The sequence below is a fragment of the Podarcis raffonei genome, chromosome 2 (assembly GCF_027172205.1).
Source record: "Podarcis raffonei isolate rPodRaf1 chromosome 2, rPodRaf1.pri, whole genome shotgun sequence".
NCBI lineage: Eukaryota > Metazoa > Chordata > Lepidosauria > Squamata > Lacertidae > Podarcis > Podarcis raffonei.
Genome location: NC_070603.1, coordinates 90307136 through 90327624, shown reverse-complemented (window position 1 = coordinate 90327624; position 20489 = coordinate 90307136). Strand labels below are relative to the sequence as shown.

The following is a 20489-nucleotide window of genomic DNA, read 5'->3' as shown; positions in this document are numbered from 1 at the left end:
GGGAGCAATGTATGTCCTTGTTCCACTGTCCCCATTCACTCCAACTTTAAACTGGGAAAACGTTAAAGCATTAATACAGCTTAGAATCAGTCTGCATCCAAAGTTTGCAAATTCTAATAATGAACTTCCTATGCCCAGGCTAAAACAATGCAAACCTACAACATTTACTCAGACAAAAACACGACTGAGTTTAATGGGAGTTGCACTCAGGCAAGCCTATATAAGATTGGATACCTCAGATTGCTGCCTCTGTTATCCACTGGTTTTCATAGTTCTCAGTTGGAAAAAAGGGTCAAAATACATTTCAAAATGTGTATTTAAATGGGATTTTTATTGCAGATTTTAAAAACAAGAAGATTAATACAGATGTGTGACACAGTATGGGTGAAAATATGTGTCTCTGACTACAGCAGTGGTTCCCAACCTTTTTTTTGGCCATGCCCCACCTAAGCATCTCTAAAATCCTGATGCCCACCCCCCGTGACATATAATTCTTATTATTCAAAAAGTGAATTCCTATTCATGTGGAGGAAGCCTAAAAGGCCATTAACTGTTAATAACGCATTCTCGAATTACCCTCCTTAAAAATCAAATTGCCCCCCCTGTGGGGCGTGTGCACCATGTTGGGAACCACAGGTCTAGAGCTTGTTCTCAAAGCCACTTTCGACCATTCTTTCACTTTAACTACTGAAGACTCAATCTTCTTTCCCCAATATGAATTCATGTATATATGAGCATCCTTGCAAAGTCAGTGCTAATCCAGAAAAGCAAATAGATTACTCTGATGTATTCTCACCTTGGACGACAACAAAATAGTCATTTTAACCCATCCTAATTGAACAGAGGTGAAAGCATCCATGGGTGCCTCAATGAAATGAATGAAAGATATGCACAAGCAGTGCTTGGTAACTTAGGTCTACCTAGCAGCTTCTCCCAATCGTGGTTCAGTAGTATGGCAACAACTGGAAGCCCAGGAACTTCTCTTGGAAAAGGCACAACACTCAGACTAATTCTACAATGGTTCTGGTATGTCCTTGGTATTGACACAGCTGATGTGCCCTGCATATGAGTAGTGTAGAAATCAGGTGCAACTGAGACACACATTGTATCCAAGGATGAAGGCGAAGCAGTGCACATCCCCAAAATACCCAGCAAACATGGCATTAACAATGGGAAGTGCATTCTTCACCCTTGTATAGCCCAAATATTTTGGAATTAAATCTAAAGCTTTTTAAAAACTGTTTGACAAGACACATTTTACAGTCTCATACAAAAAGTTAACAGTATGGCTGCAGTTAGCACAAATGTAGATCAGAAAGGAAATGAACACTTGTAACTCAAAGCATCTGCTCATAAAGGGCAGAAAAATTCAGCAAGGGATTTCGTCTGGAAGAAGATGGCTTTGAAGCATTCATCTGGGTGAATGCAATGACAAAGCATCCTGTCTGTGGTCTGCTGAAAAATGCCAGCGGTGTTAAGGGTAATCAAAATGGCCCAAGAGCCAAATCGCCTTCCATGACATTACAGGCTGAATACAAAAGAGCGGCAACTTCCCATTCACCTAGAGCACAACTAGTTGCGCTGATTTCCAAAAGGCAAGAAACAGGGATTGACAGTCTCACTTTACAAGGGGTCAGGCCAGACTCTCGCAAAGTGAGAAATGCCTAAACCTGCAACTCCAGTACCAGGAGAAAACGGGAAGGAGGTTTGATCCTTGCACCCTCCCTAAGTTCTGCTATTTGCTTTATCTCCATGCTTGCTTGATGCAAGCAGAGAACTCAAATGACCTTCCATGTCCCCCGCCCTCTCTGGCTCTGAACTGGAAGGCATGGGGGTAAAGGCACATCAGCCTATCTCTGTGCCTGTTGGTCAGTCAGAGTGGAGCTCTGAATGGCTGGGAAGAGCAGAGACAGAGAAGGTTGGAATGCCTCCACTGCCACTCAGTGGCCCCAAGGTGGAGGACGGCCGAAGTGTGCTGATTTGTCCATGACGCAGTACAAGATACAGCATGAGGTATGCATCAAGTCTTCTCCCCCTGGAGCAAGTGAATGCTCCAATTATCAGAAATGGTTGCTTGCCCATCCAGAATCTGTCAGTCCCTGGTTAGATAACTGGTGATCAGCTGCTAGATGGGAGTCCTATTCCACACTGATTTTGTTTGGAAAAGGTCAAATTGCCAAGAATTAATCTACAAGGCAGGGAAGACAGCAACTTTCTATATGGTAGCATTTGCTCAGCATGTCACGGTGCCATTAGAGATTCTGTGAATACTTCAGAAAGACAGTGGTGCTTGCATCACACCTTTTTTGTACTGCCACTGTTGGTCCACAATCACTTAGTCATCTGAGTTCACCATCTATTCATAGCTAACACCCTGTAGAAACCCTTTTACTATCTATCATCTGTGGATGCATGTGGTAACAGTATGGCTCTACCCAAAGAACAAGAGAACAATGATGAAAATAAGTATCTAAAAATGCACAAAAACCATCTGCAGCATTCATAATTCTCCCTCCTTCGGGGGGGGGGGTTTGACGGGAAAGATTCAGGACTCTATTTGCAGCACAAATTGCTTTCTTCCTGGTCATTCGATAAAAATTGAAAATGTATGAATTAATTCTATTAGAGACAGCCAGCCCCCTGCATAAACCAAACAACCACGATTTTTCTGTTTCTTCTTTTGTGTCCATCAATAAAAGCTTGTTTTAAGAAATCTCAGTGATAGGTTTCTACTACTAGAACACAAGTAAGACCAGAAAAGCTGAAGTGGAAGTGAAAAGGTGAGCATAGGAAGAGCGAACATGACATCTGAGCATAGACCAATATATTTTGGATACTTTGCGCTTATAAATCTATTTGTACATAGATGCACATAAACAAGCACACCTCAAAATAAATTATCTTTGGGGGTTTTTGAGGGGAGCACTAAAATGCTTAATAAATTTTAATCCATTGAAACCTTAGTGTTACAGTAATACGTCCGCGAACATCCACCTTGTCTAGCGTCCATTCCAGCGAACGTCCACGGCAAACCCGGAAGTACCAGAACGGGTTACTTCCAGGTTTGCCGCTTGCGCATGCGCAGAAGCGCAAACCCCTCCACGTGCGTGCGCAGATGCAGCACTTTGCCCTGCATCCTTTTCAGCTAGCGGCCAGGGCTCCAGAACAGATCCCAGCCGCAAAACGAGGTACGACTGTATATGTGTAGTATGAGGTGTGAAGCTCATGAAACACAGCACTGAAAGTTCACTGATGTGAGCCTTTGTGAGCATGATGTGTCTGGAAGCCAAAGCTCTTGTTGAGTATCATCTTTGCTGGTGTAATTGCCAGAGCTGTGAATCAGGCAAAGCCTTTTCTCCTTCTTCCTCAAGAGAGCAGACGTGCTCAAGCAGCCATTCCAGAGTTTAGCAAGCCTCCTGCTATCTGAGCAAACTGTCAGCTAGCTGACAAGCAAAGTGGGATGCTTCTATGAAAATCTGGTCTCCAGGAAAATATCTGCCAGCTTCACGATTGCCATTTCCGGAACTGAGAACCAATGCCTCAGCAGTCTTAAATGTGTTCTGAGAAACCTTTTCTCCTTAACCTTTTCTACCACAGCTCTTTCCTTCTCATTCATTCACACTTAAGACATTTTATGCTCTCCCAACATCAGAAGGTGGGTCTAGTTGGTGTAGCCAGCCAATGTTGATTCAATGTGCTGTTTCCGAGCGTGGTTTATGTTCCCTGGCCAAAATAATTCGCAATCTGCTTTGGTTAAGAATGTAAGATGAGCCTGCTGATTCAGACCAATGGCACATGTAGTCCAGCAACCTGATCTCACAGTGGCTGAGCAGATGCCTGTTGGAAGCCTGCAAGCTGGCCATGAGCGCAACAGCACTCTGCCCATCTGTGATGCTCAGCAACTAAGACTCAGAGGCATAATGCTCCTGACAGTGGAGGTGGAGCATAGCCATCATGGCTAGCAGCCACTAGTCGCCTTATCCTCATGAATTTGTCCAATTCCTTTAAAACCATCCAAGTTGGTAGCCATCACTGCCTCCTGTGGGAGCAAGTTCCACGGTTTAACAATGTGCTGTATGAAAAAGTACTTTCTGTTATCTGCTCTGAATCTTCCTACGTACATTCAGCTTCATTGGATGAGCTCTGTGTCATTTGGTGTCAAATATCAAGAACAACAAAATGTCAGACGTGCGAAGATTTTTCAGTTACTAGAACAGGTGCGGGCAACGCAAGCACCTGCACTTTGTGAGTCTTCTGGTGAAAAAACCGATATATAATTCTGACCCAATCCTTCCCAACAGACCCAATGTTGGTTCCTTTTTGAACAACCCACTTTCATTCCTCACTATATGTAGTAATTAGTTCTGGGACTGTGAATTTCACTCTCAGAAATTTGCTTCCCTGTAAATTGGAGTGTCCATGTACTGTAACTGTGAAAAGTGTGTCAGACAATGACCTGGGAGACTAGGGTTTGAATCCTCACCCAGCCATGAAGATCACTGGGTAACCTTGGGCCAGTCACTTTCTTTCAGTCTAACCTACCTCACAGGGTTGTTGTTGTTTTTTAAGGATAAAATGGAGAGGAGAGAACCATGTACACCTTGAGCTCCTTGGAGGACAAGGAGGTCTATAAATGCAATAAATGAATGAATAATCCCTTCATTGTTAACTATTGCACTGGCCTACATTAGTCTTCCCAACCTTGAGTACCCTGGTGTTGCTGAACTACAGCTGCCATCATCCCTAACTGTTGATCTAAGGTTAAGGAAGTTAGGAGCTGAATACAACAACATCTCCCTCCTGAGGGATTTGCCTTTAGATCCTTGTATTCATTGTGCTTAGGTAACCTTAACCATTCCTTAGGTAAAATTCTAAGAACCCTTGTATCAAAGCAAAGGAAAACGAAGTTATTCATTGAGGATCTGGGCACAGACTGCTATTAGTCAGTTTCGATGTCCCTAAAGTCCCATATGGCTGTAGAATGTATGAACCTATATGGGAAGTGAAGCAAATTACTGGTCAGGAACAAAATGCATGGGGACAAGCAACTCATCCATAAAAAGCCAGAGCAAATGTACAGTATTCTAGCTTCTCACTGCTCTCATTAAAAACTGATCAGTTTCATTTGCGATGCAGTACTTTCATTCACCTGTCATGCTACAGTGAAGATTGATATGCATACATATTTTTTTCCAAACGTTCCATTTGCATAATGCTGTTACAACATTTCACATTACACTAGTTAATACTAGTGTTTTGACATTTATAAAGCATCGACTGGGAGCCAAAAGAGGAATTGCTGGACTATCCAGTGTAGAAAAATTAGTCCTGAAATTAAATAAAGAATGAACCAGGTAGGATCAAAATTAGTCCCAAAATCAAAGTTTAAAAATAATTAAGAGCAGCCTGTTAAAATATATCCTAAACTCAATTTCATGAGGCAAGCTTTTCTAAGTAGTTCAACATCCTGCTGCACTCCCAAAGGACATTTAGTTACTAAATATGAGGAACAGACACACAGCAGTCCTAAATTGGGTCGATCAAGGGTATACCTGAAAGTACAGTGGTACCTCTGGTTACGAACTTAATTCGTTCCAAAGGTCCGTTCTTAACCTGAAACCGTTCTTAACCTGAGGTACCACTTTCGCTAATGGGGCCTCCTGCTGCCACCGCCGTGTGATTTCCATTCTCATCCTGGGGCAAAGTTCTTAACCTGAGGCACTACTTCCGGGTTAGCGGAGTTTGTAACCCGAAGTGTTTGTAACCCAAAGCATTTGTAACCCAAGTTACCACTGTAACTTGAACTCTAAACCAGAGTCATAGTCAACATTATATTAAGCATAATTTGATACGATTACAAATCTAATGATTCCTTAAGACTTCTTATTGGACAAACTATGAGGTTGCTAGCTAACAGTTAAAATAAAAAAGCATTGGTTCAGTTCAGACAAAATGTGAAACTGTGGCTTGGCACTATGTGAACCCCCACCCCGCTGCAGCTCCCATGCTCTGATTCAATTACATACTATCTCTTTAGCATAAACCATAGGTTTTTTTCAGTATACCAAAACCTACAAACTATGGTTTCTGTTTCCCACCAAAACCAGTGTTGCAAACTAACTTCAAACTACAGTTTGTGATCCTATTTGCAGGACAAATTTGCAAGAAAGATGTAACTAACTGAACCAGAGTATGCCTTCATGTTGACACCAAAGCTATTATGCCAAATGTGGGAGGAAGAGTGGAGAGTTTTGCTTCCTCGTCATAGCTCCCTGCAATCCCATAATGAACTGCTCGCATTTTATTTTATTTTATTTCTTTTCTTGGGCACACTAGTATAGGTAAACAATGATGGGGAAAAGGGAGAAAATGAGTATTTTAATACCAGTTCCATTTGGAATTTGTTCATTTCCTAAGAAGTAATTTCCTTTTTTAAAAAAATGCAAATGAAATAATTGCTTTACTTACGATAATCTCTGTGAATTTCATCTATTTCTTTCTCTGTCTGTTTTTTGGTAAATGTCATACTCTGCAACAGTAGAACATTTCTTTTTAATGAAGGATGAAGGATATAAAGCCACACACCCCAAAATAATCAAGACATAATTATCTAAAAGGGAAGTTTTTATATTCTCCTCACACAACCATCCCCTCCCCTGACATCTGTAGTTTAGCACTCTTTCTATACACTCTTGATTGCATTTAACGTGTGCTAGTCTACCTAAAGGGAGATCCTTTTCTCTACAGGGTCAAATTCAAGGTGCTAGCACTAGTGCATAAATCTTTAAATGGCTTGGGACCCAAGTACCTAAAAGAGCACCTTCCTCAATACCAACCATCTCACATCCTATAATTGGCAGGTGAGGCCTTGTTGGTGGTGCCATCACCAGAGGATGCTCAGTTGGTGCTGACTCATGACGGGGTCTTTTCAGTGGTGGTTCCCCAATTGTGCCTGGCCCTCCCTACCGAGGCGCACCAGTCTCCATCATTATTAACTACATCTCATAGATGTGTAGAGTTGGAAGGGATCCCAAGAATCATCTAGTACAGTCCCCTGCAATGCAGGGGGTACACATATGGTACATCCTCAGTTGTGGCTTCAAAAGCTCATTGTGGGATTTTCATCACATGAAGTGACACATGCTCATTTCTTGTCACTAAGCCTCAGTCAAAGTTTATCAACTTACGCCTCTTCTAGGTTTACTGGATTCCAGTTGTGTTCGAGTCTTCTCATTTTTTTCCAGCTCTCCTACAATTTCAGCAACTGTGGAAAGAAACGATTGCCGTAAGCAGAAGCCTAAAATCACGGGGGGCGCCTCTTATATCAAGGCACAAAATGTTTCTGAGAGTATATTCTTTGTAAGAACTGAAACATGCTAGTCTGAAGTGAAAACACATTTTCACCTATAATGAAGCTTTTTCTAAGAGACGGGGAGTACGAGAGAATGGAGGAAGGTGCAGTTCACCTGCTTGTGAAAAGTAAGACCTGAATAGGGGAATAAAGACTGCATCCTTGTTGAAAGGGGTAGGAAACATCAGTAACCACATGCTAGCTGCCAGAAGGATCTCAGAATTAGGACAGATTTCTCATGCCATTCTGAGCAAGCTCTAAGAGGCTTCTCAGGAAATCCTTGACTGTTAATGTATCTGAGTATTAGACAGCATTTTCAAAAGCAGCAATCGTTTCCTGATAAAGGAGATTACAGAGTGAAGGAGAAAGGTAAATGAAAGAGGAAAAAGGCAAGAGGTTCTTCTTTGTGACTGGCTGCGGTAACAGCCCCTGATTCTGCAATAGTAGCCCATCTCCTGCCCAACAAACACTGCTTGTTTTCTGCTCCTTGTGTTTCCTTCCCAGAATCTATCCACCCAGGACCTATAAGCAACAAAGACAAATCAAGGACTAGAAAACCTCAACAGAAGACTGTGCTAAGAGAGTTTTGAATGTCACTACAAGGTCCATAGATCTCCAAGTGACTGTTAAATCTCTCATTCGTCAACTCCCAACTGCCATTATCATTATTATTATTATTATTATTGGATTTTGCAGGAATGACCAAAAAAGCAGGGTTACGCAGTTCTTATTTCTCTCTCATACTTTGGGGACCATCTTTGGTATAAGACAGCTTCTGGAATTCTGGAGCTTCCTCTACTCACCACCCATGTGAAAAATTAGGGCTATGAGCATTAATAGTCACTGCTGTCAGTACTAGCAGGCAAACATTTCTTCAGCGCTAACAGAGCTGAAGCCATATAAAAATAAATGTATACATGTGCCTGAACAACATATGTAGGTGGATAATGACTGAGTTTTCATGCATCAATATTTTCTACTATTCAACAGAACAGAACATCTCTAGTTAGAACTGAAATAAAAATTGTTGGCAGGGGGTGGAGGAGTCAGCATGCCCCGGTGAATATTGTGTAGGGTTAGAGATTAAGATCCTAGACTCTGAATCCCCGACTTGTAATCAAACTCCCAAGACAACAGCTTTGGGCAAATCACTCTCCATTTTGGTGCCCTTTTTTGTGAAACAGAAATATAATTGACCTATTTTACAGACCTGTGAGGTCAAATGAACCAAGCATGGGAAAGAGGGTCCTTGGTAGCATTCTTGCCTGTTAGTGCCACCAAGAATTATTTTATGTTATTGTTGTTGTTTTTTATTTCTGGTCTTTGAAATCCAAATGGCTGGCAAAAACAAAATAGCAGGACAATTTACAGCATGCTATAAAATGAGAGTTTTCTGGCATCACAAATGGATTGTATTTTTGCTTGCAATCGACATGTTTGTTGATTTTAAGTCTGTCCTGCGTAGAGATCATTAATTTAGAGCCTATGGATTTTTCTCACGGGAAAACGAAACTCAAACCTTACTTCCATCAGGAATCCGATACCTTCTTAAAGAAGCTGCTCTATAAATAGATATCTAAGAAATAAGCCCAACATGACTCAAACCTCTCCTGATTTGTAGAAAAATCCAGACTAGATTGAGCAGTTTAGGGAGTGCGATAGGGCCTACAGATGTTGTTGGATTCCAACACTCCCCAGCCTTGGCCAACATGTATAAAGATCAGAGGTGGCGGGAGCTGTAATGCAACATCTGGAGGGCCACAGTTTTGCCATTCCTGGACTAGAGTCAGAAACCCAGTTGCTTCTAATATAAATCACAATAGCCTGAGATGTATGCAACATGAAAATATGTTTTAATGCTACATGGATGAGCTCATACATGCCTGTCTCCAATCTCTTCCTCCAGTGTGGCTGCCAGGAAACTGGAAGTTTTTGCTTCAATTTTCAATTAACCCCAGTTAAGAGGTTTGTTCGAACCATAAACTGTGGCTAATCTTAACTATGGTTTCAGGCAATTGAGCAAAACGACCATCTGAAATTGGTTTGTTTCCCCAAACCATAATTACCACCCCATGGAAAAACTGTGACCAAAAGGAACCAGGCAAGTAAATGTAGGTGACTAGAGAGAACATGGTAGATGCTTATAAAATTATGTATGATTTGGAAAAACCAAATTCCGAGCCATATTGCATGTCATGCTTCTCGTTGTTTTACTCGCGTCATTAAAAGTAAAAGTGTTGCCAGAAGATGAAATTTTGGGGAATTATATTTTAAATGGCCTAGAACGTGTTAACTATATAAGAAAATTAAAAATGGGTCTGTGGTTTGACATTTTCATTGAGTTACCCTAGTACATCCAGGTTTGAAGGCATCATGCCTCTGAATGCCAGTTGCCGGGGAACATGAGTGTGTGGGCAGGCACTGCACTTGTGTCCTGCTTGTGGACTTCCTGCCAGCATCTGATTGGCCACAGTGGGAAACAGAACGCTGGAGAAGGACCCTTGATGTGATCCAGCAGGGTTTCTCTAACCATCATTCATTTTTCTGTGGAAAGAACAACTGTATTTCTCTAGTTCTTGCAGCAACAAAAGTCAAATCAAAACACTCAGAACAGACACTTCTGTTGTTGCCTACGACTACTGGAAACAGGGCAAGCACGTTTTAAGAGGTAAGCTGTCATGTTGTCTTCCCCTAGACAAATATTTGTGCCCTCAAGTTGTATTTTCAAATTGTAACTCTAGAGGTCATTTTGACCTTTAGCGGAAAAGATTTCCTAGCTTTCTGTTAAAATGGGACAAGTAGAACTGAATCAGAGATTCCTCTCCTAAGTCCTATTCAGAGTTTGTTTGGTTTTTTACTTTTAAAGTGTGTTGTGCAACTATGTGAGAACCGACATCATCATTATTTAGATTTTGTACATTTTACTGAGTGGGTTACAACAATTACGCTCAAGAAAATGGGGGGGGGGGGTTCCTCAAAATTTATATATCAGATGTGAAAGACCAGGGGAAAGAGGTGAGTATGTGTATTATACCTTGAGTTTTATAATACACACAGGTCTCACATGACGTTTGGGTACCAATTTCTTGTGTTGGGATAACTGAATTTTCGTATAGCGAGTGTTTGGATAGTGTAGCCTGCGTGTATAGAGTTGATTGGCTAGAAGCAAACAATTACAGCACCCATAGCTAAAATAGGGCAAGACGGAATGGGATGACCACATGCATTGCCGCCACCACCTGAATGAACAAGGACATTCACCAACAATAATTAAGTCTCTAAGGCTGACTTCACTCTATAAACACACAAATAAGTTATCTGAAGTTGCATCCATGTAGCAGCTGCGCAGTGTGTGTGGAGGCCATAGAAATTAACTACCATGATACCACTGAGAATATTGCTGCCAGGGTTACAGGGGAATCCCAATGCCATGTGGAAAGCAACCACTGGACACAAATAGCTACCTTGCGCTGAGCTGACCTCATGCCAATGAAAATTCAAATGGCCTTTCAGCAGAGTGGCTGTTTCGTGCGAAAAGAGTCCAATACCTAATATGTCCGAAGAGAAATCTGGAATAGGCATGCTCGAGTGTTTTGTTCTCAAATAAATAAAATGGTAGGTAAACAAGCTGTCAGAAAGAGGCATACTTTATGAAAATGTTGGCAGTTTTCAAGGAAAACCATTATGTGAAATCCAGCTTCCTACCTGATTTGGGATTTAAAGAATCACACTCTGAATTATACATGTGCACAAACTCCTGGTGCCTTTTAATAAGCTGTTGTTTCGTTCCCTGAGTGGACAGTCCAAGTTCTTTCAGCCTTCTTCTCAGATCGCGATCGGACAGTAAACTGTACACCACTTTAGACAGTAGCTTTCTTTTTTGTCCAGAGCTGAAATAATTTTTAAAAATGGGAGGGAATCAATAAAGTTTTTCCAGTCAGGCACTCAACAAATGTATGCGTTTTTTCCTACATTATAGTTATTCAAAAAAAACAAAAGGGGGGAGACTCACACACAAAAGCACTGCAATAAAAGATCAAATACGTTAGAGGACTTTCAGGTCAGCACAGATGGGTGGTGGTGGATAACAGCATTCCTGGTACTTTTCCTAAGCATTTCCACTTTTCATCCCTCTCTGTCGGGTATAGCATTCCTTTCCCAACACCAAATATTATTATTATCATCGTCATCATCATCATCAACATCATTTTTATTAAATACTGTTATAACCTGCTTCAGCTCCGAGGAGCTCAACGTTCTCTCCACTTTCTACTGTCAGAACAACCTTGTGATATAAGCTAAGCTGAGGGGATCAGGAGTTTGATTAAATAAAATGTTAAAAAACTATCACATTACAGAATATGAAATGCCATAAGCCAAATACTTTGGGTCTCTCTTTCTGATATTATACAAGTATATTAATTTTTAATATAAATTGTTAATATGACCAAATTCATTCAAGTGCTAGTTAATGGAACTTGTTATTATTATTTCAAGTTTTTTATCCAACTTATCTCTTAGATAATGAAAACCTCTTACAAAATATAAAACCAATAGGACCAACAGGTTAGAACATCAGTAATCAGAATTTAACACAGATAGCAGCATCAGTACATCGTGACTAAAATGCCATAACCCCAAAAGGCTTGCTCAAAGAACTATCTTTACTGCCCACCAGAAAATTATTAGATGTTAATCTAGGTCATGGGTAGGCAAACTAAGGCCCAGGGCCCGGATCCAGCCCAATCACCTTCTCAATCCGGCCCGCAGCCAGTCCAGGAATCAGCGTGTTTTTACATGAGTAGAATGTGTCCTTTTATTTAAAATGCATCTCTGGGTTATTTCTGGGGCCTGCCTGGTGTTTTTACACGAGTAGAATGTGCTTTTATTTAAAATGCATCTCTGGGTTATTTGTGAGGCATAGGAATTCGTTCATTTCTTTATTTTTCAAAATATAGTCTGGCCCCCCACAAGGTCTGAGGGACAGTGGACCGGCCCCCTGCTGAAAAAGTTTGCTGACCCCTGATCTAGGTGGCCTGCCTTGGCAAGGGCATCCCACAACCTTGGCACAACCACAGCAAAGGCCCTGTCACTCATGCCTATCATGTGCACCTCTGATGAGGACAGAAAGCAAAGTCTCTGAAATTAGCTTCCATGCTTGAGTTGTAGTCATATTAGAATCTTCAGCATACCACAGCAAAGATGCCATCAGCAACCATGAGGCCAAACTTCATCATCCCAATGGATACTTTCACCCCGCAACCAACAGTTTGGCAACCTCAAGGGTTCCAACAACAGAGGGCCTTTGTGTCAAATGGAAAGGAAATGGTCTTCCAGCTGTTCAGCAATGGGAAACACAATTTTGCTTCGGAAGTGTGTTTTACTGGTAAGTCCTGAACACATCATATCAAAAAATGAAGTTAAATGTATTTGAAAGCAAGCTTTAATTTTAACTGCAGTTTTAATTGGAGCATTTCTTTGTATTCTGTAATGCAGGTGGCGAGAATATACACTTTCTGTATGGGAGGCAGTTCTTTAAGATGCTGGTAGGGAATGCAACTTTTCAATGAGTAAAACTGCATTATATTACTTCCAACCATCCTAACAGCATAAATCGCAAACAAAACAAAAGCTGCTGGAGAGGCTGACAGGTGAAGGCTACAGAACAGCTTCCTTATGAGTCTGGATTGAAGGATCAGCATCAGACTGGAAAAGGTTGGAATCCACAGGGAGTCGTTTGGTCCCTGTGAAACTGCACACCCTGGCTTCCAGGGCCACACAGTATTTTCAAGACCACCCGAGCCATTACTGAACCTCTATAACAGTGCAGCACATGCATTCTGGTGACTTTTAGAAGACATCTGAAGGCAGCCCTGTTTAGGGAAGCTTTTAATGTTTGATGTATCACAGTATTTTAATATTCTTTTGGAAGCCGCCCAGAGTGGTTGGGGAAACCCAGCCAGATGGGCGGGGTATAAATAATAAATTATTATTATTATTATTATTATTATTATTATTATTATTATTATTATTATTGAGAAGTCTCTTTGAGAAGTCTCTTTAAGAACCTCACAAGCATGGTTCAAGTGCAAACATCAAGCTAAGCTATGGTTTGCGTTAAGCATGGTTTGAACTTCCAAACACGCCAAGCTTGTCTACTCATTCTCCTTCTGCTCAGGATGCCTTTCTCTGCGGTTCAGTGCACCCAAGGCTTGGGAAATTGACCAATCAAAACTGTTTGACAAGTTAAGTATGTTTAAATAATGTTCAAGTGTGTGTGTTTTTTAGAAAATGCACACTACTTTTTTGAGAATTGGTTTTGCCTTGCAAACCAACTTCAAAACATAATGTATGATTCTACCACGCTGGTTAATGGGGGGGGAGGTGCCTCTTTGAACCTTCCACATTTTCAAAACACACGTGGAGTGGGAGTTAGAAGCACACATGCTGGCCCTGCCCCAAAATCACTATTAAATTGGGCAGAAAGTCTGAAGAGGGAACCCATGTATGTTCCCTCTTCAAGCCTTCTACCCTCCGACACACATGAAGGTTTGGAGGGTGAAGTTGGCAGGGACAGCCCCCCCCCCCAAATTATTTGAATGCATGAAGGCTATTGAAGGTTAGGTTTTCTTTGTCATGGTACAGCTTAATGTGCAAATGAGCCTATGAGGCAAAAAAATCTTTGTTTAAAGAAAGAATGGGAACTGAGCTTTTTCAAGAGCCTGCACTGACAACCAGTTCCACACATCATTTTAAGCTCAGAAAACAGAAAAAGTTTAGCATACTTGCATGCAGTTACTAGACTTCCTGTGTGAAACCCAGAATCATAAATAACTGCCCCTCTGAAATGCTGCTTTAAAATATATGTTGGCCATTCTCCATGTGAAGCAAAAAAACCCAAAACCCACCCCAGATAATATTCCTTACAGGCAAGCTAAATCTCCTAACTGCCACTGTAAGGAAGTTGAACACATTGCCAAGGTCATGCTCAATAACTTTTAGTAGCTAAATCTTTTGAGACAAGAATCTTCTCAGAGGCTGTTTTAAACTGCATGACGCCTAGACAAAAATAAACCACATTACAGAAAACAGCCACATTTCTTAGAATTCCAGAGGGAAAGCGTGTTCCAGCCATATATAAATCTTTACATCTGCAAGTAATAACAAAAATCAAGAAACAGTCAAAAAGCTGTCAAAATAAAGATGCTAGCACCTGTTCAGAGTGCAATAGAGAGACCTCTGTGGAAATAAGATGACTTGCAAACATTTGTCATTGTCTTTCCGTGGCAAAGTGCTAACACATGGTAAGCTTGTGGTATTTTGCATTCAGTATAACACTAAGAACTTTTAGTAATGAAAGCACACATTTGAACTAGAGAGAGCGCAAGGGAAAGAATTAACTACTGAGCAAATACAGAAATTTCAAAATCCCAGTGCATCATTTGCAAAACAAAATTAATGGCAGATTAGCCATGCTCATATTTCCTACTATTCCACTAAGAATTAAATCAAAGTTTGAAATCAGGGCTGGAGAAATGGCTCAATAAATTTATATCAGAACCGACAGCACAACTACTGCTCAGTGAGTGTGCAATGCAGCCCCTTCGTGTGATGTGGAAAAATAAGCCAGGAAATCTTTAACTATTAGTTTCTTGCTTCATGAAACCAGGACACTACAGTTAATGCCTTTAGAGCAAGTTATGATTTTAAGCAATCTTTGAACCATAGCTTCATATCCTGGCTTGTTCCAAACCTGTTAGCCATAGTTTCCCAGTTCAAACAAAACAGGAAACTATAGTTAATGGAAGACTTTGTAATCTGTTTGCTCACTCAAAAAAGCTGTGCACGGGCACCCATTCCTAGCTCGGCTGTTGAACTTATCATCTAAACACAGCCATTGTGTCCCTATAGTTTGGATCACAAGTGAACATGAGCCCTATTTAGGCACTGTGTTCCAAACAGGTGAAGGGGACACATGGGGCTACCCCTCCTCATAATGAAATAAATTTGCTGGTCATGTTGTTGTTGTTTAGTCGTTTAGTCGTGTCCAACTCTTTGTGACCCCATGGACCAGAGCACGCCAGGCACTCCTGTCTTCCACTGCCTCCCGCAGTTTCGTCAAACTCATGTTAGTAGCTTCGAGAACACTGTCCAACCATCTCGTCCTCTGTCGTCCCCTTCTCCTTGTGCCCTCCATCTTTCCCAACATCAGAGTCTTTTCCAGGGTGTCTTCTCTTCTCATGAGGTGGCCAAAGTATTGGAGCCTCAGCTTCAGGATCTGTTGCTGGCCATACCTGGAGCCAAACCTTTATCTGCATTAGTTTGAAGCTTAGGCCAAGAGTGAGTGACTGGCCCAAGGTCACCATGTATAGGGTTTCCAACATGAGGACAAGAACCCTGGTTAATCATCCCTAGGCTGAAAATGCTATTTGCATCGAAGGTCATCATGGGTTGACTGGGGACACACCTATAGCTCATTTGACACATTCAATACTCATGGTACTGAAAGCCTGAATAGGCCTACCACTTTAGAAATGACAGCACTATGTTAACAAGACTTCCTTTTCCTGTGTTCTAAATCACCATTATGCATTTGAGGGTGGCATTGAAAAAGGTATGTAGAGCTTTGCCATAGTTGTGGAGCTCATAACCACAGCTACAGTGCAACCTGCATGTGCCCCCCCCCAATAGTAAATGGGTAAGCCAAACATTTTGAGGGTCAGAAAATTGGAACAAGTTCCAGGTGGTCATCCTCCCAGTGGGCCAGTGTGGTGCAGTGGTCACAGTGCCTGTCTAGGAGCCAGGGAACCAGGGTTCAAATCCCTACTCAGTCATGAAGCTCACTGGGTGACCTTGGGCCATTTGAATGTACACTGTGATCTTTGAGACACAATAGAAAACAAATAGTCTTTGTTGTAACTGAGGCCTTAAAAAGCTGGAGTCTGCCTTACATAGTTATGAAGAACTCCTTAAAGAAAAAGGCAGTGTATATATCTTAAGCTTGTTAGACCCCATTGCATTCCCATCAAGCATGATATTCTGTTTCACTGGAAGTGAATTCTATATTCCTAAGTGGGAAAACAGACGATAATGAAGAGGCCTATCTCTGCAATCACGCCTCTCTCTTTCTAGCAGTCACAGATATAGTCAACGGGTACACGCAACTGCATTCCCTAACTAACTTGACTAATTTGGCACCAGCGCCTCTTATACTCCACAAACTTATCTAATCCCTTCTTGTTTATTTATTATTTCTAACACATATGAATCACTGTCCTGCCACAGGCATTCAAAACAATTTGCGACAAATGCCACCAATAACGTTCCCTAGCAACAAGCTCAGCTCCACAGACAACTCACGCGTTTCATCTCTTTAAAAAAATAAAAAATCTTTGACATCGTTCACCCTGTTTGTGCTATTGCTATTTCATACAGTAATGCAGAATAAACCATTCTACCGTATTCACAAATGAACTCCATTCATGATTCTTTTATTCAAGGTGATTGTAGGATTCTGTCATCTACACAAGACTTTATATATGATCTACTGGGATCAATTAGAGATGTTACTTTCCTACTAATGACATTAGTTTCCTACTAATGAAATCAACTAAGGCTGTCCTCTACCCACATTTGTATTGTGCAAATAATGTATCACACACTATGCTTCTTGATGTTGTTGTTGTTTTAAATGGTTAAACATAATCACTGCATTTAAACTTGTCCACTCACTATCCTGGCTTTGTGTGTGCCTTCATGAGAGAAAACAGGGAGAAGGGATTAAAATACATGGCCAGAAAGCGTTTTTCTATGTCCAATGCAATGCAACAAGATCACCGATCTTTAAGAGCAAAAGCAAACTCACTGGTATGGCAATCATTAGTACATCATGGGTAAGCTTGTGGAACAATTAGAGGAAAACACCCTAAGGAGAAGCTCACAGACTACTGAGATAGATTGGATGTAATCATAGTAAAAAAGAAGATGTGTGTCTGTACTTGATTGGATGTGATCAGAAGCTTGAAGGGCTTCTAACATAGCAGACAACTGGAAGCCATAGCACCCTAACATCTTTTCTTCAAAATAAAGCTTTCTGGTTTGTTGTACTTGCTGAGCAAGTTTGTACATAATCAGTCTCCAAAGCATTCGAATTTTGTCAATCCATGGCTCTTTAGAAGACTATATGAGAATCTTCTATAGACTTTGCTGGTCTATATAATTGCTTCATTAGGTCTTGATGCATGGACCCAGCATCATTAGATTCAGAAGCATGGCTTTAAAAAGTTGCCTGCAGTTATCTAATAATAATGATGTGCAGAAATTCCTGGAAGTAATCAGGAATCACACTGCAGAACATCCACACTGTTGGATGGTTCCAAAGTGGGGGGCGGGGGAGGATGAATCAATCTGCCTATGCCTCTTCCAGTAAGTATAACTATAATTTGGATATAGCCAGTGAGGTCTTGCAAGGGTAGTGCTCCACCTACTGAGAATTTTGCACTGTGCCTCCTTCTTATTTGTGTTGATTGACAAGATAGAGGAAGAGGTCCAGACATAACGCCAATTATCTTTCTTCCAAAGATTCAGCTATGCTATTTTTTATATGCCTGTACCCAGGCTGGGCTGTCATCCAAAAGTGGTACCTGAATGATATTATAAATAAACATAAATGATGCCTTTAGCTAACAATACAATACCGTCTATGAAGGATTCAAAGGAAGTCAGTGGGTGCTTGCTTTAAGTCTGGCTAAGAAAGTGACAAAGACCCAAATATTGATACAAAGGCAGCAAGACTGGTTCAGCTTGTTTCCAGACAACTGTGCAGGACAGATGTTCCCCTTTATTCAATAAATCCAATGACTTTGAATAAATTGAACACCCGGAGTTTTGTTGTTGATAGTGGCATTTCCCCCCTTTTGGGTGGTGCTTATTAATATCATTTGTTCACAAGCAAACAAAAAAGCTTGGCACAATCTGGCACATAACTGCATCTCCTTGCAGTAAGCATGGGCAACATTCACCAGAAGCTCACTCACTCAAGTATCTTACCTTCGGAGACTGTCTTTCTTCTCATCTCTTCTCAAGCAGCCATCAAGGTGTTTATTTATATGAAGTTCTTGAACAGGAACCCCGCAAACAGGGCACTCCACTGAAACATTTGAAAGAATTCATGTTAACATGGACATTCCTAAAGAATGCTTGCCAACTGAAGAAAGCCATTTATTTTCATAAGGGAAGAGGGAAAGCATTGGTGTTTATGTGCAAAGCAAAATGCAGATTTTGGGGTGGAGGTGTTCCTAATAAATGAACACCATTTCGTTACCTGTTCCAAATGGAGCTTACTTCCGCAAAAATACAAGTACAGACCTCACCAGCCACTTTCTATATAGAAACATGTCTTTCCTCTAGCAAATTTAGGATATTTAAGATTCACAATGGCACCAGCAATGCATCCTCGTCTAGATTTTCCCAAACATGACTGAATTTACCCCAAATGACGCAGCCCAGTGGTCCAGGTCTGCAGAACATTTCCTGCCAGCCTGGAAAAAATGGAAGCTCCGTTCTCCAGCAGAAAATTGAAGTCAAAAGTGCATATTAATTCACATCCTAAAATCCAAAGAATCACTTTCTCTTTAAAGCAGCATCAGAAGACATGGAAATATCATTCTTCTCTTAATCACCACTTTCCCCTACAACATACACACAACCACTTTGGATTCCAAACCCATATTCTCTGTGTTTGTAATCTTAATATTTCTGCCAATGTGGAACAGGAATGTGGTCCATCACAAGCATGATTCTTAGGTGCAGACTTCAAAGTCCTACTAAAACCTGACCTCAGCATGAGAGGCTATTTGTTTGTCCCCCAAGGAATTTGGCCCCTTTGAAGGGAATGTTTCCCTCTTCCTTAGAATTATGTTCTCCATCCCATTAGGTCCAGTCGTGGTCGACTCTGGGGTTGCGGTGCTCATCTCGCTTTATTGGCCGAGGGAGCTGGCGTACAGCTTCTGGGTCATGTGGCCAGCATGACTAAGCCGCTTCTGGCGAACCAGAGCAGCGCACGGAAACGCCATTTACCTTCCCACCAGAGCAGTACCTATTTATCTACTTGCACTTTGATGTGCTTTTGAACTGCTAGGTTGGCAGGAGCAGGGACCGAGCAACGGAAGCTCACCCCGTTGCGGGGATTCGAACCGCCGACCTTCTGATCGGCAAGTCCTAGGCTCTGTGGTGTAACCCACAGCGCCACCCACGTCCCTAGCTTTGATAGACCTGACTAAATTTTACCTGGTTTTAACTTGCACTGACAGCTGCAAGTTTTCAGCTGCACCTTATTTTAACCCACAACAACACTCTAACATTTATAATATAGGGGAACAGAGCTTATGAAGGGCGAGGAGTGTTTTTAAAGAAGGCTAAGCCCACTCTTTTTAAAACTAAGCTGATTCTCCCACTAGCAACATCTGTGTTTTGTAGAACTATATATGGTGGAGTTTCCTCATTTTTATCCCTTCTCCAAAATGGAAGCTTTTAGCCTAGTTTACTGTGGCCCCTCCAGCTTCCCCGCAGAGTTAGCACAGGTATCTACAGGCTTCCTACCCCTAGAATGTGGCTCCTGAGTTATGAGTTCTTTCAGGATCTGGCTCCTAGCATACAATGATCTTACACTGGATCCTTACTATTCTGAACTGTTTTAATTAAATAAATGTGTGCTACCTACCCTCTCCTTGCATATCTGCTTAACTCCCTTTCTTGTTTTGTCACCTCAGGCTCCCTTCAGCACGTGGAACAGGGCAATGTTGGATTTTATGGCTGGATTTAATTGTCCTACCGCTGGTTTGGCGTTCTTGATTTACGGCTTTATTGAGTTGCTGTGTCATGCTTTAATTTTGTCTATTTATTTATCTGTGTTATGTCACCTAGAGAACATTTTTATAAGGCAACTCATGCAACGAATTAATTGTATACAGATATTCAGCTCAGCTATTCCACTGCAAGTCAAAGCTTTAAAAGGTCCAGAGTATGTCTCTGAGACATAAAGGGGGACGGCAAAATAGAGCAGTACAAAGCCAGAGGACAGAAAATAAAAAATGGAATATAGTACTGCATTTATTTTCCTTATGCTTCAGACAGGGAA

General features: G+C 41.3%; 1 protein-coding gene across 1 annotated transcript in view; it reads right to left on the bottom strand.

Annotated features, from left to right (window-relative positions):
• Positions 1 to 20489, bottom strand: part of RAD18 (RAD18 E3 ubiquitin protein ligase) — a 105659-nt gene that overhangs the window by 59574 nt on the left and 25596 nt on the right. The window contains exons 6-9 of the mRNA XM_053378110.1: positions 18401 to 18500; positions 11057 to 11241; positions 7188 to 7264; positions 6469 to 6529 (exon numbers count right to left, since the gene is read on the bottom strand). Of these exons, the coding sequence (XP_053234085.1) occupies positions 6469 to 6529; positions 7188 to 7264; positions 11057 to 11241; positions 18401 to 18500 (423 nt within the window). The remainder of the gene's footprint in view (positions 1 to 6468; positions 6530 to 7187; positions 7265 to 11056; positions 11242 to 18400; positions 18501 to 20489) is intronic.